The 21,031-nt window shown below is 40.5% G+C and overlaps 1 protein-coding gene across 1 annotated transcript; it reads right to left on the reverse strand.

Moving 5' to 3' along the window:
* Nucleotides 1-748: 748 nt before the first annotated feature.
* On the reverse strand, nucleotides 749-20,923 carry eif2ak1 (eukaryotic translation initiation factor 2 alpha kinase 1). Its single transcript, NM_001045573.1, has 15 exons — nucleotides 20,743-20,923; nucleotides 14,291-14,446; nucleotides 13,600-13,736; nucleotides 12,517-12,554; nucleotides 12,296-12,395; nucleotides 11,930-12,010; nucleotides 11,713-11,812; nucleotides 10,109-10,157; nucleotides 9,532-9,883; nucleotides 8,323-8,428; nucleotides 8,046-8,152; nucleotides 7,554-7,674; nucleotides 7,291-7,370; nucleotides 6,589-6,822; nucleotides 749-957 (listed from the first exon to the last, which is right to left on the reverse strand). Exons 1-15 carry the CDS (start codon nucleotides 20,855-20,857, stop codon nucleotides 838-840), a joined length of 1,896 nt encoding a protein of 631 aa, NP_001039038.1. The 5' UTR covers nucleotides 20,858-20,923; the 3' UTR covers nucleotides 749-837.
* Between the last annotated feature and the right edge of the window lie 108 nt (nucleotides 20,924-21,031).

A 21,031-nucleotide genomic window follows, 5' to 3' on the forward strand; every position in this document is an offset into this window, starting at 1 on the left:
GTCTGTTTTGTGGGTAAAAAATAGGGATGCACCAAACAATTTTTGAATATGATTTGAAACGCTAATATACATATTCATTCAGATAACTCAAATTGTACCATTGCTTTGTCCATTGTTCTGCCAGAAGTGCTGGAATTTAGTCAGGTCCTTAATTCTACCCATTCCTAGTAAAACAAACATGGCTGCTTGTGCCAGTAGCTAGGGCTTTGCATACTGAGCTACTTAGGTATTTGAGCCTTCAGGCAAACTGCTAATTCCCAACTGAAACTCAATCTAGGGCTTAGTATATATTTAGGCTTCTTTAAATATAACCTAGAACCTTTCTGGAAGTATTTAGGTTTCACATACCATACTCCTTTCTACTTATTCTTTTGCTTCCAATATGCTACTATCAGTGATGTGCATTGTTTAAAGAAGCAGTGTTTAGTTGTACCTACATCACTCTGACATGGTAGTGTAGCACCTATTTCTACTTTATACAAGCAAAGTCATAGTCTGCTCCACACACTGAAGTTCCAGGGGGAGGGGCTTTGTCTGTGTGTAGCGAATTCTGCTGCACTAAAAAGAAAATCTGTAAAACTGTTTCTCCATACAGACACACCTAGTCGGTATCCCAGATAAGTGGGGAAGTGCATTGCAGAGCATCTTTAGATTTCCATTGTGAAATGCCCTCTCCATCCTAGGGCCCCATCCCAATGTTACCACCCCCCCAGACCATCTGATCTATTAAATGAATGGCACAAACATATTATATAAATACACTTTATTAAACTGTAACAATCTGAAAGATAATTTAGCAGATAGGCATAGTGTCCAATGGGGCAAGTAAAACATGACTCAGGAGGCAGGACTTTCCTCTGTTCCTGAAAATTGTTCCTGTAATTTCTGCAAACTCCTCTTCAACCTCTCATTTTCCTCCTCTAGATACAGCACTTTCTTCTGAAGGTCCTGTACAAGCTGCAATTTAAAAATAAATAAATAAACCCCTTTAATAACATTTAAACTAGATTTACAATACATGCCAAAACAAATTGGATGCCAATACTTGACAATAAATGCCTTAATTTAAGCCTAAACAAAATAAGGTCAGCCCATAGTTTCAAAAAGTTGCTGCTAATCCCTTAGGCCTAGGAAACCCAAACAGACCAAATAGGGCGATATATAAAAGAATGTCTTTACTGTACTGATATTCCTGGAAGCCCAAGCTACATGCCAGCTGATGGCACCTGTTAGAGAAAAAAGAAACCATCTTGTTTCTTTTCTCCATCTTGTTCATATCATTTAATATTAGAGGGGTTGTGAAATACATTGTGTAAGAATGTTTCTGTTTGCTGTTGTAAAAACATTTATGATTAGTCCGCAATCTTGTGGAAAGAGGCATATTGGGTGTGTTGGGTGTTAAGGTGGCCATACACGCACCGATATTATCGTACGAAACCTCGTTTCGTACGATAATCGGTGCGTGTATGGCATGTCAGCGAGCCGACCGATATCGCAGGAAGCTGCTGAAATCGGTCGGCTCGCTGATCGGCCAAGTTAGAAAATTTTGATCGGGCGCCATAGAAGGCGCCTGACCAAAATTCTCCCTTCAGAGCTGAATCGGCAGAAGGAGGTAGAAATCCTATTGTTTCTACCTCCTTACCTGCCGATTCAGCCCTGAATGGTGTGTGGCGGATCTGACGATGTTTCGTGCGACCGATGGTCGTACGAAACATCGTCGGATCGCCACGTGTATGGCCAGCTTTAGTCAACTGGGCCTCTTTGCCTGTTCTGTTCTTAGAGATAACAAAGGTAACTACTGATAAGACTGTTTCAGGACTATAAGACAAACATGCTTTGGGTTATTCAAAGTAGTATCAGCTCAGAGACAATTCTCATTTAAGAATGTCTGGATACTGCCTTCGTACGTACGAATAAAATGTAGCTACAATCAAACTGGCCTATCCAACAGTTTTTCCTTGACAGCTTTGGTGCCGAAGTAAACCCGGGAGTGGAGAAATTGGAGGACAGCCATACAGGAGGAGATGATTGGATACCGAGACCTTAGGCGCCAATAAAGGTGAGACCAAAGATTTGTCTCTGATAAGCTCTCGCTATCACTTTCATTCCCTCGCTTGGCTGTATCTACAAGAGTAACCCGCTCTACGAACCTTGGATAGGCCAGCCGTAAGTTGTTTGTTTGTCTCTTTGTTAGTCTGTGTCTAACCCTTGTAAGTTAGTGTAACAGATGTGCATAATCCGTTACATGTTGTGTTCATGTTTAGGTAACTGTGAATGTACTAATGTGTCAGTGAAAGTGTTTTTTGTTTAATGATAAGAACTCTCTCTCTGCCCTTTATGGGATAATTGTTCTTTAATTAATCTCTCACTGTGTAACTATATTAATAAGGATTTACTGTAGAATGATACTAGTAAGGATTGCCTACCATCAGATATAGAGTGTAGTCATTGGTTATGGTTATATAAATGAAATTAGTTTTAACAGTTCTTATGGGATTTGTTTGTATCTATCTGTTCTGGAAATTTTGGCGGGAACAAATGAAGGGTTAACCTGTATGTGAATTTTAGCCACCGAAACCCACTTTTGTGAAAATCTGTATATTGGGAATATATAGATTTTTGTTTTGTGTAAAAGGGGGGAGCGTGATCGTCTCCAGCCCAGTTCCATATGGGGAACATTTTACCCAAAACCGAGGGGTGGCCAGACCCCGACTTGTGATTTTTTTCTGTTCCGGGAACAGAGAGAATAGGAGCTCCTGAGTCATCACTGTCACCGGGAGGCAGTGATGAAAGATGGCCAGTGGGTAAGTGGCTAAATAGACAAATGGGCTAAATTAACAAGACAGACCGGTATGGCTATCCCATGTGATGGTGTACACTCAAATGGGATACCCTATACAAATTCAGTCAAAGTTTATTGGAACAGATGGATGCTGAAATTATATTAGAATTGGGACACACAGTAGGGATCAATGTAACTAAGATTAGGAAGACACGGAGTGAGGGAGAAGTAGAGGGTTATGACCAAATGAGAGAAATAAAGGGAGTAGTTCTGTCAGTAGTAGTAGCAGCTTTAAGAACCAGATTGAGGGCTAAGTGGGATAAACTTTAACACTCAGTTGGTTAAAGGGAAATATAGACACCCATATAAAGGGGAAAGTGTATGTATGGGTATATATATATATATATATTGCTAAACTGGTATGTTTGTCAGTGATTTTGTGGATAACAGTTTTTATTGCTATCAAAGTAAGTATAGATTCACAAAATTAAAGGTGTTACTGTCACTTTAAGTAATTGTTAGAAAAGGCTGTAAGCATATTCAAAGGGAAAGATAACATTACTGCAGGGAATGATAAGGCAGATAAAGCTGCTGACAAACAGGCTGCTTGTATGGTTCTAACAGGGACACCAACTGACAGCCACATACACCAACTGACAGCCACATACACCAGTGACTTTAGTAATTTTTAAAACGCTGCAAAAGTAAGGCTGGAGCACAAGTCCATATTAAATGGACCAGTAAATGTTATAAGAGATAAGATGATATTTGGAAACATGACTATGGTTGTTTGTGTGCACCTCCCGTTTATTTAATTTGTTAGTAAAACACTTTGCACCTCCCATCTCATGTTTCCAAAAGGGGGGAATTATATTTATGGTAAACAAATTATGGGTTGCTTTTGGATTTGTGAAAAAAATCATATTTATAACACCTGGTTAAACCATTCTATCAGTTTCAAAGGTTACAGATAGATTGTATTCACCTATTTAAATGTTTTTATGTATTTGTATGCATAGATATGTTTTAGGGTGATTTGAGGCATGGCCAGTAACAAAAGCCACAGAACTAATAACAGGTAAAGTGAACTTGGGTACAAGCTTTAACCCTTGCATTGTCATCTATGAGACACCCCTAAGGGTCCCCAACAGTTATTTCCTTTATGTTGCTTTTGGTAGACCACCAAATATTGGGTTGTTTATTCAAATATTGGTAGGAACAATATGTTTCTCTTATTGACTATGTTAAGCAATTGTTTAAGCAGCTAACTAACTTGTATGGAAAAGTGTTATATTCTTTATCAGATTCAGAGACTGTATTTGGAACTCACTCTCTCCAATCAGGAGATTGGGCGGTGATAAAGAGATTTGTGAGCCAAACTGAATACACATCTGACACTGTAAGAAGGTATTTCCCATACAAAGTCCTGCTGATAGTCAGAGCAGAGCGCTATCTCCAGTGACTGAGAGCCTGAGCAGAGTGTTATCTCCAGTGACAGTCTGAGCCTGTCCCTACACTCAACCCCCCCAACGAGATCACATCAACAGAAAGACAACTAAGGAGAATGATTCAGTCCTTCCAGAATCAAGAGGATAAAAAGCATCTTTAAAGTCAGACGAGAGTGGTAATAATAATCCCACTAGTCTGTTAACCAACAGGTTTTGACACTAAGCGTGGGCCTACTTTGGGTGAAGAGGATCACCATCAGGAAGAAAAGGACTTTTATAAAATAATGACTCTGTGTTTGTTATTCTGGGTAAAGGTCCTTATCATTGCTTTACACCAGTAAAGGGGGATTGGCAAATTCTATATGGTTCTTACACCAGCAGGCTACAAAGCAGTTACATACTACTGACTGCTGGAGATGTTCACACGTTCCATCAACCACAAGGGGATACCTTTAGTAGGGATATCTATCTCTATCAATGATCTTATTCTTACAGATTATAGCTATGAAGTTGCAATAGACACAAATTATAAGTATCAAAATGCAATTAGTGATTGGGGAACATATTTGGAAATAACAGGGTTACTAGATACACCCACCATATGTGTAGGATCCATGTTTGCTAATCATACAATCACTTAATGTACTTAAATAAGATTCATGTGGGAAACACAGATTGTGAAAATGCTATTCTGAATTTCTACATGTATTATATGGGAAAGAAATGTGATAAGATGCAGGGTAATTGTAATGATTATGTTGGCTTGGGAAAAATGTATACTTCTTATGTCCCGAGGTGTTCCTGCCCTGACCGAGGAGAAGATGAAGATAAGAGTTTTAAGTTTAAGGTGACAGATAATATGAGATGGTTTCATATATTGCCTGGGGTATTAGGGTACAATCGTTCCTAGGGTACTTAGATAAGAACTATATTATATTTGGAAACTAAGCTTACTCATGGCTCCCTATGGGAGCGTAGGGAAATTGTACCATTGGAAGAGTTGTACCTACTATCAGACAATATCTGAACATCTCATACATAGACAATCAAGGTATTCATTCCATAGTAATAAACAAAAAAAGGAATTATTTTCCACCTCAGATAAAGGATGGATGTGGTTCCCTGCCTTGATAGGATGGGGAATAGAATTAGTCAATAGATTAATTAAGTATACTAGTATAAGGGATGGTATAATAAATGAAACTATAAGTTCCATCAAAATAATAAATGAGAAATAAGTCAGGAAGATGGCATTATAGAATAGAATGGTCCTAGATTACCTACTAATAGATGAGGGTGGGGTTTATACAATCACAGGTAAGGAGAGTTGTACCTGGATTGGGGACTCACATGACCCAGTTGAGCCCTACAGAACCCTTTCTCATTTATGGGAATCATAAGGATTTGGTTATCAAATGTTTAAAAGTTTTTCTGGTACTGAATGTGTGGGATTGCAATAGGCCTTGTGGTTTATATTATATCAAGGTTGATTTTGTGTTGTTGCAAATACAGTATTTCATCCAGAGGTTACATGGAGGGGCAGCTGAAGGGAGGGTGCTCACCCATTTAGCTCCTAGATCAAATATACAACAGCCTCTTCTGATCAGGAACCTTCTGTGTTTGGCCAACCTTATCCATAGCAGGATCCCATTCCTGTATGAATAGGGTAAGGAAGAAATTGCTGATTTAGATGGGAACCCTGATAGGCAACTCAGTACTGCCACTTAACCTTTTATAGGTGAGCGGAATAGAGTTCTGGGTAAGAAGAATATATATGTTCAAGATTTTGAACAACAGGGAGGAATGTTAGAGAAAAAAGAAACCATCTTGTTTCTTTTCTCCATCTTGTTCATATCATTTAATATTAGAGGGGTTGTGAAATACATTGTGTAAGAATGTTTCTGTTTGCTGTTGTAAAAACATTTATGATTAGTCCGCAATCTTGTGGAAAGAGGCATATTGGGTGTGTTGGGTGTTAGTCAACTGGGCCTCTTTGCCTGTTCTGTTCTTAGAGATAACAAAGGTAACTACTGATAAGACTGTTTCAGGACTATAAGACAAACATGCTTTGGGTTATTCAAAGTAGTATCAGCTCAGAGACAATTCTCATTTAAGAATGTCTGGATACTGCCTTCGTACGTACGAATAAAATGTAGCTACAATCAAACTGGCCTATCCAACAGTTTTTCCTTGACACACCCAACAAGCTATAACAAGGATAGTTCTACTTGACAGGAAGACACTAGCATTACTGAGCAATCTCATTGTGCACATGTCCTATTCAGGCAAAGGGGAAGCAGCTGCTAAAATCTCTGCACAGAACAGCATTCAGCCCAATACAGCTGGCAAGGCCCTTACATTCTCCTTTTGGTGGAAAAGTTGACTTTCCAACATCTGAGAAGCCGATGGGCGTTCTGAACATTCAGAGCTGGTCAGCAGTTTTACAAAATTACTTTGCACAGGCCATTGCCTCTCATAGGAGCAGGGGACAGTTCCGTTTCTCAAGGCCGTTAGGACCTGGGTTCTTTCCATCTCTGTTCCAAACGGCTGGAAGAGCTCCAACAGAATAATGCCAATACTGTACATGTCAGACTGCAAGAAAAAACAAAAAACAGGTAGCAGTTTGCAGGTATTCTAAAAAGGTAAAGTACAGGAGCCTCACAGTTTTTGTCACAAGGGAACTTTCTATGCTGCCACTTGGATCAGGTGAGTTAGAATGTCCAAAAATTGATGGCACAATGCATTGTACTGTGATGTTCCCTTCCTTATTGACATTACACGTGCAGGGGATCAGCAGTAGAACAGGGGGCCCGGCTTAGGTAACTGTTCCAAACCATATTATTACTTTAAAAATCATGACATTATTTAATGTACATCAATATTTGTAAATTATGTATATTGTAAAGTTGCTTGAAATCATGTTTACTATTCAAAAAGCTCAAGTTGTGTTTGGGTGGAGTTCCCCATTAAGAAGTGTTAGTATTGGAAAGGGAACAGTGCCATGCTATACAACTAAGGTACAATGTACTATAGCATTTTTTTTAGTAAGCAGGTTATTACCTTGAAGTCATAGTGAGAGCCTTTTAGTTGTTCAGGTGCCGCATAGAGGCAAGTTCCTACCCCTGTTGTGTGCGTCAATCCTAAAACAAGTTCAAAGAAAACCAAATTACGTTTCAGCCAATGAAAGGGTGGCTATAAGTAGTTTTCCACAGACAGTAAAACCTAGGCTGGGTAAACCATATTCTGACTTTGTAAAGGGGATCTAATGAGTGATGTGCTTTGCTTTTGGGGACAAAACACCAATAAGGATAGAATGCACTTACCATTGGATCTGTCTTTTTGTAGCCAGGAGTCTCTCGATTGTTGAAATATGTCTCTACACGCAAGTCCAAAATCTCCGATGCGTACATGCAGGTCTGCGCCATGCAAGAAAACATTTCTTGGCTTCAAGGTTGGGGGGAGGAAATTAACCTTAATTAGACTGTGAAAAAATGTATGGAGGGGACACGCTGCGCCATAGTTCATAAAGGAATCATCATACACTTACAGTTTGCTTTAGCAACTATTTAAATCTGAGGGACAAAAATAACACAAAACAAAAACGCCCACTGGACCAATTGCAAAATGTCAGAGAATAGCACTATCTACATCATACTGCAAACTGGCACACAGGCCATGATAGTGGCACAACTAAATACGGCATGTACACAATTTTCGCCTATGCACATAGCAGATCAACGGACTAGAATTCAAAACCCCTGACACTGCCAATCATTGGCATTTTTTATCTATTATCTGTAATAGTACCAATTTACCTTAAGATCTCTGTGCAGGACCTCCATGGAATGAATATAACGGACCCCTTCTAAGATCTGATACAGTATCCTTGTTGTGATCCGGACATCCACAAAATCATATGGGTCTGTGAACAAATTGCACTGGATTAGTATATATATTATATATATATATATATACACACACACACACACACACACACACAGTATTATATATATATATATATATATATATATATATATATATATATATATATATATATGAAAGACATTTTGCTATTGCATTTAAATCACTTACTTGAATTCCCACTTTCCTGGAAATGATTATTTCTTTCTACAATCCAGTCCCATAAAGATTTTTCACAGAGTTTCATCTGGATGTGAAGCATGAGATGATATTGTATCTAGTGGAAGAGTTAATTTAATAAATATGTGCTTAGTCACAGATAGTCTTCCATTAACAACTAAACACACAGTAAAACATAGCGACAGTGGATAGGGCAATAAATCACCTCACAGCCTATTTCTGAGGTTTCTGAATAATGCATATCAATGAAAACTCACTATGACAGCCAATCAGCAACAGAGATCAGGGCTGCCATCAGAAATCATGGGGATCCTCAATTAGTCCACCAACTGCCACATGGGCAGGGGGACCTGACAGCTAAGAAAAATGGGGCCTCAGTTATAAAAATGGGCAACTAAATACCATGCCTGTCCATGCCCCCAATCCACCACACCAGAGAATGCCCACAATCTGGCCAAATCATGTCCATTCCCCTCCTTAATATTGATTCATTTGGTCAATACATCTTTGCTTTAGTTACATTGATCTATTAATGGAGAACCAGACCAACTGATGACCGGATTTAGCATAGGTATATGGGCATCAGTCAACCCAGAACCACAGAAGCCTGCACTCTACCCCTACAATAAATCTGACTGATAAGACCGTGGACTAGTTCACACTAGTGACTAGACTTTTGATGTGAGTGGGCATATAGTAATATAAAACAAATGATATCCATCAGATTGTCCCTGTGTATAAGCAGCTTTAGGGTCACACCAGATGGCTGACTGGCTTGTTGTATTCCTTGGCCTTTCTGCCAAACAGCAGTTGCTGCAACTCACTGGGAATGGGTACAGACCACTTCCAGTGTGCATAATAGGAGGCAAGTTAGGGGCGGGAGGGGAAGACATTTATGTGCCATCCCCCCCTGTCGCCCCTGTAAAATACAGGCCTCCCAAACTACAGGTCTCTGTGCTCAAGTTTGTGGCTATTGGCACCAATGCCCCATGCAGTAGGCGAAGTACCCAGCCTTTCCCAATTTCCTTATTATACCAAAGTAGAGGAATGGAGGGAAGGATAAATCAAAGTATGTCAAGAAGAAAGACTTGGAGAAGAGAATGAATAAATTGAATGGAGAGGGGATAAAGGTTGAGTTTTTATGGTTGGCACGATACACAAAAATATTAAGGCATAGAAAGAAAATGGCCTGCAAGTTACCTCAAAATGCCTGTGCAAGCACAAGTCCTTCTGTGGGCATTCTTCATCACACGATGAATCGCTTTTATCAACATCGTCCTCTGAACTGAAGGGACACTTATCGCGCTGACAGACAAGGCCTTGGCTTTGGTAACTTTTACTACAAGCCTTTGTTTTCTTGGCAACGTTTGCATTTGAGTCTTTTTTGTAGTTGTTCCCAGCATTTTCAATGCAGTGGTCCGGCTTATCAGGTGAGGACACAGACATATTAACACTTTCCGAAACAGACTGCGCACTGGGATCTTGGTGGGCAGAATCCTCAAACATAATAAAGGAGCCGCTGCTCTCAACACTTCGTACCTCTTTCATGTCCCTGGGCAAAAAGAACAAAATGATCGTATTTATAACAGAAGCCAAGTGTCTCACAAGCGAGGCTGGGTCAAGCCATGCAGCTTTCTTCTCTTTGACAGGCAGTTTATACATTCTAGCTAATTATCATTATCAAGATAGAAAATAACAGTTAAAATATACACAAAAAAAACAAAGGGGAACATACAGATATGCAAGATGAAGAGGTGCTGTGTTTATTATTACTTACTGTTCAGCTTTGTTATTGGGAGAACCTTTAACAGCCTTCAGCAGCTTGCCTACCAAAAGAAACACATATAAATAAGCATTAAGGAAACCTAATTTGTGAGCAAACATTCCTCAAAGCCTTCACTGTATATAAACGAAACGATTTGGCTTTCTATTCAGCAGCTCTCTAGTCTGAAATTTCAAAAGCTATCTGGATGGGGACGAGAGACTGGAAGATGAACAGGAGAGGGTCTGAATAGAAAGACAGATATTAAAAGGAACCAAATGACAATAGAAAGGTTGCCTCAATAATATGGGTGCTGGGATGACCCGCGACCCAGTTTGAAAGTTGAAAAGAGGTGGAGAGGTGCTTTGCTAAGCACTTGTGATTTACAGTAATTATATTTTAAGTTTAAGGTCTATTTAAAGTTTTAATACCTGCCAATAGAATTAATTTTATAACAGCACAACCTACTGGTCAGCTCCTGTAACTGCAGTCAGAAAAATAAACCTTCAGAAGGAACCAGAGACATGCTAACATATTGCTTAACTCAGGAGGGAGATGGCAAAGGGAATCTCAGGCTTCTGATCTCTCTCCTGAGCACAGCAACATCAGAACACTGCTGTTTTATTCTGAATGTATCTTTTTGGCTTAAAATTAGAGGAACTGACCAGCAGTTGTTGCTGCTGTTACAAACCGAATTCATCATATTAGCAGCTAATAAAAACCTAAATAGCTCTGAAACTGAAAAAAAAAAAAAGAATAAAAACTGCAAAATTGTTTAGAAAGCATACTGAGCAATTTTACATTGTCTTTTTAAAGGTATAATTTAACCTTAAGTTCAACTTAAAACTTGCTAAAAATACTAAATGTAAAAGGTGAACTACCCCTTTAAGTTACTCGCTTGGCTTCTGAAATCACCTGCGTCCTTACAATGCCTGATCAATGACAGTTTCATAAACTCAAAGCTCTGACAGCCTTGTATTCATTCAGGAACTATAAGCCTACCCAAAGGTTTCTTGAATTTAACTTAGATTAGTTTAAATAGCAATACCTAAAAGGCCAAGAAAAATATTTAGAATATTTTTATAGAATATTATTATAGAATATATTATAAAATATTTAGAATATATTTTACGATTCCGAGGGGGCAGTGCCAAATTACGGGAATTGTGAAAAAACATTAAATATGGAAACAAAAACACAGCTTGCCTGTATGGAAAAATGGTGTCGATTCCGGAAAAATAAAGGGCCAGATTCTATTCAGTGAAAAAAACTTATATTATGATTACGTGAAAACTTATGAACGAGATTTAATTCAAGGAGAAAAAAAAATTTCCTATTTCAATTCCAGCTTTTTTCCCCAATAGACTTTTTACATTATAACCAGTGACATAAGTTTCTCTATATTAAATCTCAAACTGAATCTCCACCTGATAAACTTCACACGATAAACTTTTTTCTCTCTTAATTGAATGGGGCCCAAAATTTGGGAATGTAAAAATTGGGGTTCTACTGTTTTTATTTTCCTAGTAATATAACTCAATCAAAAAGGCCATGACACATGAACTGTAGTTTTTCAAGAAGTTGTATGAACTGTCAGTGATGTGTGAGAATGCACGTACATTGTGAATTTGGAGGCTGAACATGTTCCATCCAAGCTGTATGGTAACCAACAATGTTTGGGTGCTGCAATCCTGCCAAGACCTTTACTTCACGAAGTACCTGGGTACATATAGAATGTCTTATTCAGTGCATGACTGGAGGCATTGCAACAATGGATAAGCAACAGCATCTAACAGAATCTATTTAATGTTAACAAGACTAAACATAAAAACGTACCTTTCTGCAGTCTCGGCGGGACACTTTCTTAATGAGTATTTTTTTGATTGCATAAAACTGCCCATCAAGTTTGTTTCTCACCTGAGGTAGAAATAGCATGAGGTTATTATGGGTCTGTCAGTGATCACAACACTAGCCATTAGGTGGGACCATGAGGAAGCAAAATGGCATCTCTTACACAAAATCCATTTGGTTGCAGAGGTGGCCAACAATCAGGCCACAATAGGAGTCAATTAAGACCTGCCAGGAGGGGACCAGTGCCAGATAGATATCTATATGATTTTCAGCCAGATATCAGTCTTGCCACCAAGGCCACCAGCTTTCGGAGCGTTAACAGCCATGAAGTATAAATGTAAAGACAATCACCTTATAAACTTTCCCGTATCCTCCTTTCCCAAGTTGAGCAATTTCATCAAACTCATTGAGGTAGCGAGAAGTTTGGGTTTCTGAAAGCATTTTCTTAGCCCTTTTTTTTTTAAAAAACAAACAAAAAAAACAGCCATTAGGTGTATAAAATATCTCCAGCAACAGATACGAAACACATTATTATTATGGTTCTACACTCTGGTTTATCCATTGCCACATACCTGCTTATGTGAAAACTCAAATCCCCGTTGGTTATTTCCTGTAAATATAGAAAGTAACACATGTTTAACACACAGGATTATTTCTTGATTATTTACACATTGATCTTCCATCAATATCAATTTCCCATTAAATCTTGCAATTTTTTGTTACTTTAATTATGTCCTGGGGTCAGTGACCCCGACTTGAAAGTTGAAAAATGGCAAAAGATGATGTAAATTAATGTAATGTAATTAATATCAGTCCCTTGGACCGATTCGGCAGCTTATCGGTCCGTGGAGGGGCCTGGCCGACCGTTATCTGGCCTGAAATTGGCCAGATATCAATCGGCCAGGTTAGAAAATCCAGTCTGATCGGGGACCGCATCGGCTCGTTGATGCGGTCCCCGAACCGACTGCCCCATTGCCGCCCACATAATACGATCGTTTTTTTTTTTTACCTAAATGCTCCCCGATATCGCCCACCTGTAGGTGGGGATATCAGGTGAAGATCCACATCGCCAAGCGAGCGGATCTGCTCGTGTATGGCCACCATAAGGACCTGAGAAAACAGAGCATTTGGTTGGCATCTCTCAGCCTGCGTTCTTTCTTCAGGCAGAGAGAAACAGATCCACTGGCTTATGCGGCTCCATATACCTGCACTGAAAAGCAAGCTTTTGCCTGAGTGTGTTTTCAGGCTGACATCCATTCCTCTCTGTGTACCTGCACTTGGGTTAAGCTGTACTTTTCAGTGCAGTTATACAGAGCTGCATAAGGGAGCAGATACGATTCAATCAGCCTACAAAAAAAAAAAAAAAAAAAAAAAAAAAAAGCAGAGATAGTTTCCTTAATGGAAGAATATCAAATACCAAGAGTGCTACTTGGTAAAATACATATTTCATTAAGTGGATATAATCCATACGTTCTATTGCAATCAGGATAATTAGACTTTTATACTGCAGTCTGCCAGTGAGAGACATTTGCTAGGCAAGCGTTTTTTGGCAAGTAAACAGTGCTGTGCATTAGTGCCGAGTAAGCATGCAGTTACATTACTACACGGCAGAGCCAGCTGCGCACTGTAGATAAAAGGATAAAGGCATCACCTACCTCTGTGTACATGTGACGTTTGGCTGCCTTAAGCAGTTCAGTGACAGCCGTGCTGTGCTGCAGTCTCACTGTGCTGAACTCATCGCTGAAGGCAAAAGGGGTTAACAGGCCCATTCTGGTGAAAGTGTGGCATAACACTAAAAAGACAGAATATGGCAAATCAAGGCTCAGACAGAGAATCACAGAAAAACTCACTTTCCAGTGTAGTCATTTAAAGTTATTTAGAGCTAGGCTTCTGTACTGCGACCCTGCCCTCTCTTGTGGGGCTCCAAGAAAGTGATTGGGGTCACACACAAAGCACCACTGAGCACAGGGTGAGATTTGGGGAAATGCTTATTTAAGGACCAAGATGATCCTAGAAAAGCTATTTTTTTCTAAGCTTTTTTTAAAATTATAACCATATATTGGACCGGAACCCAAAGAATCTGAAACTGCCCTATAGTGCTAATTTTAAAAATGTAAGACAACTTCTTGCATGTAAATCCTACTGTATAGTCATCAGTATTTAAGAGTGCTTTTCACATAGAAAATGAACACATTGGTCTGTGGGTAAGAGACAGCTTGCACAGAGAAAGCATTCATCCAAGCAGCTAATCTATTTCTGCTAATGCTCAAGCAAATCCCTTTTAACAAGAGATGACAATATCCCTTTCATAGCGGTTAATTCATACACTACACTATGTACACTTACATTTAAATAGGTGCTTGGCACGCTGGGGATTCTGCTCATGAACATAGCACAGGTGTTCAACCAGGGACACAAGAAGGAGCTGGTTGGGGACTGTTGTCACATTTGGGAACCGTCGTTGGCCTTTTAGCACTTTCAATTCAGAAGGAGAATCAGATTCTGTGCAAGAGAAAACAGATTAAGCATTTGTGAAGCAAATGGTTAGGTTTCACAGCACAGATATAGAACCCATTATGCAAAATGTTTGGAACCTGGGGTTTCCAGGTAAAGGTTTGTTCTGTAATTTGGATCCACATCTTCCAAAAAATAATTTACAAGAGAAGGAAAAGCAAAGTCACTTGGGGGCGCCGAAATGTTAAGCACCCCCAAGTGACTTTAATCGCTTACCTCGTACCCCAGGCTGGTGCCCCTGTATGGAGAGAACAGCACCAGCCCAGGGTACCTGCAGCACTTCCTCCTTCCTACTCCAGTGCGCGCGCATGCGCAGTAGAGTGAAAAGCCGAACATTAACAGAGAAGTCGGCTTTTCACTCTACTGTGCATGCGCCTGTCTTAAGTCATTCCAAAACGCAGGCAGAAGGAGGAAGGGCTCCAGCTACCCCGGGCTGGTGCTGTTTTCTCCTAACAGGGGCACCAGCCCGGGGTACAAGGTAAGCGATTAAAGTCACTTGGGCAGGGCCAGGCCAGCGTTACGCCCCCTTAGTCTGTTTAATTCCGGCCCGCCAATGACACCAAGTCTCGCGTGATGAGACTTAGCGTCGTCGGCGGGCTGGATTAAAAAGGCCAAGGGGCCGGATGTGGCCCGCGGGCCGTAGTTTGCCCACCCCTGTTGTAGTTGGTCCAAACTAAGTTGCATGAATCCATATTGAAGGCAAAACAATCACTCACATCACTTTATCCATACCCAAAACGTCTTTGTTTGATTAATTATATTAAGGCAGTGAGTTTACTTATATTTATTAGGTCATAGGTAGAAACGTTTCATGTGGTGTAGTGTCATTCTTCAGAGCAGGAAATACCGCATATCTTCCAGTTACTAAAGGGAAAGTCCGTCTGAAAACTATTTTTGTTTAGTGGAAATAAATGTCATTGTAAGCAACTTTCCAGTTGTTTTTAAAATGTATTTGTAATTGTAACAAAGCAGTGTCTGTCTGCCTCTTTCTATCCTCTGCCCAGCTGATTCTGACTCTAGAAATAATGTAGCAGAAGCCAGCTCATTAACAAACCCAAAAGGGAACGGACTTCTGCTATTGTTCCAAGTGCCAGCACCAGAAAACAGCAAGGGATAAACAAAACACTGCTGTCAGTAGCAATGACCTTTAGACATAACTTTAACATCAGTGTGTATGTTGGAAAGTTGCTTAAAAGGTGGAGTTTACCCATAGTGAATAGTGAATGGTGAAGACACAAGGAGCTACTTAGCAGCAGCTACTTGTCACAACTACTAAATGCCACAAAATCCCCTGCCATAGACAATACCGAGAATTGCCTTTGCTAAAACACACATAGAGACAGTTATCACTAAATGATCAGCATTGTCTGTTTCTGTATCCACGACAAGTAGCTTTTACTAGTAGCTCTGTGTGTCTTCACCCTAAAGGTGGCCATACACGCACCGATATTATAATCGGTGCGTGTATGGCATGTCGGCGAGTCGACCGATATCGCAGGAAGCTGCCGATATCGGACGACTCGCCGATCGGACAAGTTTGAAAATTTTGATCGGGCGCCATAGAAGGCGCCTGACCAAAATTCTCCCTTCAGAGCTGAATCGGCAGAAGGAGGTAGAAATCCTATTGTTTCTACCTCCTTACCTGCCGATTCAGCCCTGAATGGTGTGTGGCGGATCTTACGATGTTTCGTGCGACCGATGGTCGTACGAAACATCGTCGGATCGCCACGTGTATGGCCACCTTAAGGGCCGTGACACATGGGGAGATTAGTTGCGGCGTGATGACAATGTCATCCCACCGGCTAGAATGTAAATCGCCAGTGGGATGGCATACGCGGCGCCGCAATTTGCCTCTCAAGGCAACTTCGGCAAATCGTGGCGCCGCATACGCCATCCCACTAGCGATTTACATTCTAGCCGGTGGGATGGCATTGTGGGGAGACAACGGAGCCTTGTCGCGGCGTAACTAATCTCCCCGTGTGTCACAAGGACACCAGGAAGAGGCTCACAGCTTACAGATCATTTGTTCCCTTTAATGAGATCAAAGCAGAACAAGTGCAGGAGAAAACATAGAGAAGCTCAGTGTTTTTTTGTGCCACACTGTATGTCCCATGCTTACCAGCCAGCCTGTGCAACAATGCAGATAGCAGATATCTATAGGCTGCAACATTCTGGGAAAGGGCGGCTGTTTGAAGCAGAGGTTGGGCAGAAGGGTAGAACAGCTTCACTCCCAAATTTAAAGGAGACATGCACATGTACTGCAATTCAGTAAAACATAGTACAGGTATGGGACCTGTTATCCAAAATGCTCTGGACCTGGGGTTTTCCATAATTTGTATTACAATACTTTAAGAAAAAAAAAATAATTTAAACATTACATAAAACCCAATAGGATTGTTTTGCCTACCATAAGGATTCATTATATCCTATTAATTAACCTGTTTTATTATTACAGAGAAAAAAGTAGTCATTTTTAAAAATGTGAATTATTGGATTCAAATGTAGTTTATGGGAGCTGGCGTACCCGTAATTTATAGCTTTCTGGATAACGGGTTCCTGAATAACCGATCCTATCTAAAAGGGGATCCATCTCGGAGTATATTCAGGTTTGTATATTTTGCCTTATATCATCATAATCACAAAGGAGGACATTTATCAACATTCTTCTTACTTTCTATCGGCCCAGCTTACACAGGATTTTATCATTCTCTGGTATTTAGCATATCAGCAGAGTAAACATGCCAAACTGCAATTTAATGTTTATATTGCACATCATTCCCTTGGATTTTAATGGTTAAGCAACCAAAGAAATCTTGAAAATTCTCCGGTATGTGAAGTGACAAAAAGGTTTCTATTCAAATATAAGGTCAAAGACTGGCACTAATAGTGCAGTGGCAACTACTATAACCTGCAGCACTTACTATACTCCTATTTGTGTCTGTAATTTTACCCACCCATTTAGGCCATGGGCACACTGGGCTGATTCTCAGCCTGCGGATAAACACAAGCCAAGGATCAGCCCAAATCAGCACTTTAATGTGGCTTGCACCTGGAACCTATGTGTCAGTTTGGGTCAGGCACACGGAGTGGATTTTGGTGTATAAATCCATACTGCATGTTTTAGTGCTGAAATCTGCTCCGTGAGGCTGCACTCGGCCTGATCTGATTTCCTGAAAATTGTGGTACAAAAATACACTGGTAAGACATCATGAGCAGCAATAAAAATGTAAAAAAAAAAACAGCAGGAGAAACATGATTATTCTGTGATTTTTCAGCCTTTGTTAAATTGAAAATGGAAACTTGATAAACTGCCATGAAATGCACATGTGGTATTTCAAGCTCAGCCCTACCACTCCCTCCCTCAGTTTGCCCTACCCTGGTTAAAAATACAAAAGATATTAAAATTGATAGTTGGTAAACCTGAGCAGAGGTCATTTATAAACACTGGGAAAATTTGCACCTTGGCAGTAACTGATAGCAACCAATAACATGTTTGTTTGCATTGTTTAACCTGCAGCTGTATGAAAAAAAAAATGACTGATTATAAATGTGTGTGACCAAATATTTCTAGGTTTTCATAATAAACTATTTTAATACTGCAACTAAATGTATCTATAGTTAGATTTTAGAAGACACAACTCAGCTGCTAAATAACATAGCAACTCTCTTAAAAGGGGCCATTCGCCTTTACATTTAATATGATGTAGATGGTGACAGTCTGACAAACTGTGCAGTTGGACTTCTTTGTGATTTTGCAATCATTTAACTTTTTGTTCTGCATCTCTCCATTTTGGAATTTCGGCAGCGATCTGGTTGCTAAGGTTCTATTTACACTAGCAATCAGCAGTCACTCCTGCCATTAGGCAAGGTGAGAAACTTGCCTCTGGCAGCAGGGAGCAGCCATTTACCAGGGGTGGCACAAAGCCGCCTCTCGTACCTGCTCCAATGCTAAAAGTATAAATGCCAAGCGGGAAAGACAGGGCGGCAACAGCCCCAGGATTGCAGCTGGCAACCAGACTGTGGTTTGAAAAGCAAAACTGGAAGATAAACAGGAGAGTGACAGAGGAGAAATGTATGTAATTAAAAAATAACAATAAAACTGTAGCATCTCAAAGCAATGGCTTTTCATCTGGCCCTTTAAATATGTAATATAGAACCATTTCAAATGCTGTGGCCCACAATCTTGACTACCATAAACACTGATCTATACATGTATGTCCAGGAAAAAAAAGACAGGAAACAACTGTGACTTTTTAAATTAAAAACAATTCACTGTGAGTGGGCCCAGACTGGCAATCTGTGGGTTCTGGCAAATGCCAGAGGGGCTGCTATAAGATCCCATAGACCATATATGTCAAACACAAGGCCCGGGGGCCAAATCCGGCCCACCTGGCTGTTTTATGTGGCCCTTGGTGAGTGTGTCTGACCATCCAGCCTGATCAATTTCCATTTTCCTCACATAGTAACTAAGACTAAGGGGTATATTTATCCTGCTGTGTAAAAAGTGGAGTGAAGCATTACCAGTAATGTTGCCCAAGGCAACCAATCAGTAATCAGATTTCAACAGTAGCAAAGCATCTATTGGCTGCTATGAGCAACATCACCGGTAATGCCTTACTCCACTTTTTACACATTGTGATAAATATACCCCATAGTATCTTACTAAGTATATTAATAAAAAAATTTGGCCGGCGACTTAGCCTGTGTTTTAGATTTCGGCCCCCTTATGTGATTGAGTTTGACACCCCTGCCATAGACAGTCACTACTGGTGGGGGGGCAATTTTGAATTCCATTCTAGTCCTGAGTGCAGGGTTGCCAGGTTGGCGTTTTTTCCGCCAAATTGGGCTACTAATTTAAAGCCCTGGCAGCTTTACAAAGTACAAACCCGCCAAGGTACAGTTTTGGGCTATTTTTTGGAGCTTTGGTGGGTTTGTAGTTTGGAAACTAGCCAAAGTTTTTTCCCTCTAGTGTGCCTGTTCCTCTGCATGCTGGGTTATGTAGTTTGTATCTAACAATTAGCCTACAGCTAGAATTAATATAAAACTACAATACCCAGCATGCAATTGGACAGTATAGACGGAGGCTCTGTTTTCTATTCCTTTTTGCTCTTTCAGGCTCAACTTGTATGTTCTGCAACCTGCTCTATAGGGTATGTGATTGTACCGTTACTTTCTACTGTGATGTGGGGCAGTTCTACACCCTGCTCCCTGCTCTATAGGGTATGTGATTGTACCGTTACTTTCTACTGTGATGTGGGGGCAGTTCTACACCCTGCTCTATAGGGTATGTGATTGTACCGTTACTTTCTACTGTGATGTGGGGGCAGTTCTACACTCTGCTCCCTGCTCTATAGGGTATGTGATTGTACCGTTACTTTCTACTGTGATGTGGGGGCAGTTCTACACCCTGCTCCCTGCTCTATAGGGTATGTGATTGTACCGTTACTTTCTACTGGGATGTGGGGGCAGTTCTGCAGTTGATCATTAAGCTATAACTCTTGGCACTGTTATAGTTGTAGTTCAGCGCACCCATATGTATATCATGTCTGGGGTTAATGCAACATTCTGAATCTATTTCTGTAGTGGCTTCCCAGCTGGACTGGGCACAGAGGGCAGGGAATTATCAGCCATCCCAGTAACTGGGTAGTGATTATATGCTTTAAAAAGGCAGGTTTTACCATATAAACTTTTATTTTTTTAGAATTTTTTTCATTGCACATATTGGCCTATTTTTGGGCTACTTTGAAAGTAGCGTTTGGCTAGTTTTGGGCTGGTTTTAGAACTGACTTTGGCTAGTTTGTTAAAATATCTGGCAACCCTGCCTGGGCGAGAATTACACAAGTCAGACATTAGTAGTTAATAGTAGTTTCACTGGAACATGCAAACCTTATTAAACATATCAATAAAAGGCTTCAGGCCAAATACATTCAGCCATTTACGTTTCAGACAGGAAGATACTGCCAGCTAGGCTGGGGATGTAAACCCAAAAATAAAATATTTCTTAATTCTTATTAATTTCTTAATATTTAAGTTTAAGCAACTTTCCAATACATTCATATTACATATATAACAGTTTTAATGCTATTTGGGAATATTTGCTTGTGCGGCCAGATGATATAAGTGAGCAGGCTTTGGCTGTGAGGGGATGCTGGGAGCGGTGAGTGACAGCCATAGGCAGACAGTGCAGCTGTGGGACATATATAGGCAAGGAATGTCCGCAGGCTCAGGACATGCCCGAGCTAGTACTGAACGCTATTGCACTCTATTGCCTCAGTATTACGTACCGTCAAACCCCAGGTCGCCCTCCGCAGGGAACTCGAACTCGGGCATTCCCTCTGACTTCTTCATGACTTTGTTCCCATGTTCTCCGCCGGCTGCCATTCGCGGGCTGCCTGCCATAGCTCTCGGTTACTATGGCCGGCCAATGTTAGGAACTCTCACTCATTACAAGCACTCATTACGTTCCCCTACACATGAGAACGATTTTGTTACGCCATAGAGTACAAGCGCATAAACAGAGCGTCTGACACCGCCCCTATCCCATGTTTAAACACACCAGCGCCCCTAGTGTCG

This window comes from Xenopus tropicalis, chromosome 9 (assembly GCF_000004195.4).
Source record: "Xenopus tropicalis strain Nigerian chromosome 9, UCB_Xtro_10.0, whole genome shotgun sequence".
NCBI classification, from domain to species: domain Eukaryota; kingdom Metazoa; phylum Chordata; class Amphibia; order Anura; family Pipidae; genus Xenopus; species Xenopus tropicalis.

What these genes read in the sequence shown, in the direction of transcription:
- eif2ak1 (NM_001045573.1), bottom strand. Translation starts at nt 20,857, where the DNA reads ATGGCAGGCAGCCCGCGAATGGCAGCCGGCGGAGAACATGGGAACAAA. An exon ending in AACGTCACATGTACACAGAG is followed by an intron (nt 12,555 to 13,599) that starts GTAGGTGATGCC and finishes CTATATTTACAG; the next exon opens with GAAATAACCAACGGGGATTT. An exon ending in TCAGCCTCCAAATTCACAAT is followed by an intron (nt 10,158 to 11,712) that starts GTACGTGCATTC and finishes TTCTTTTGGTAG; the next exon opens with GCAAGCTGCTGAAGGCTGTT.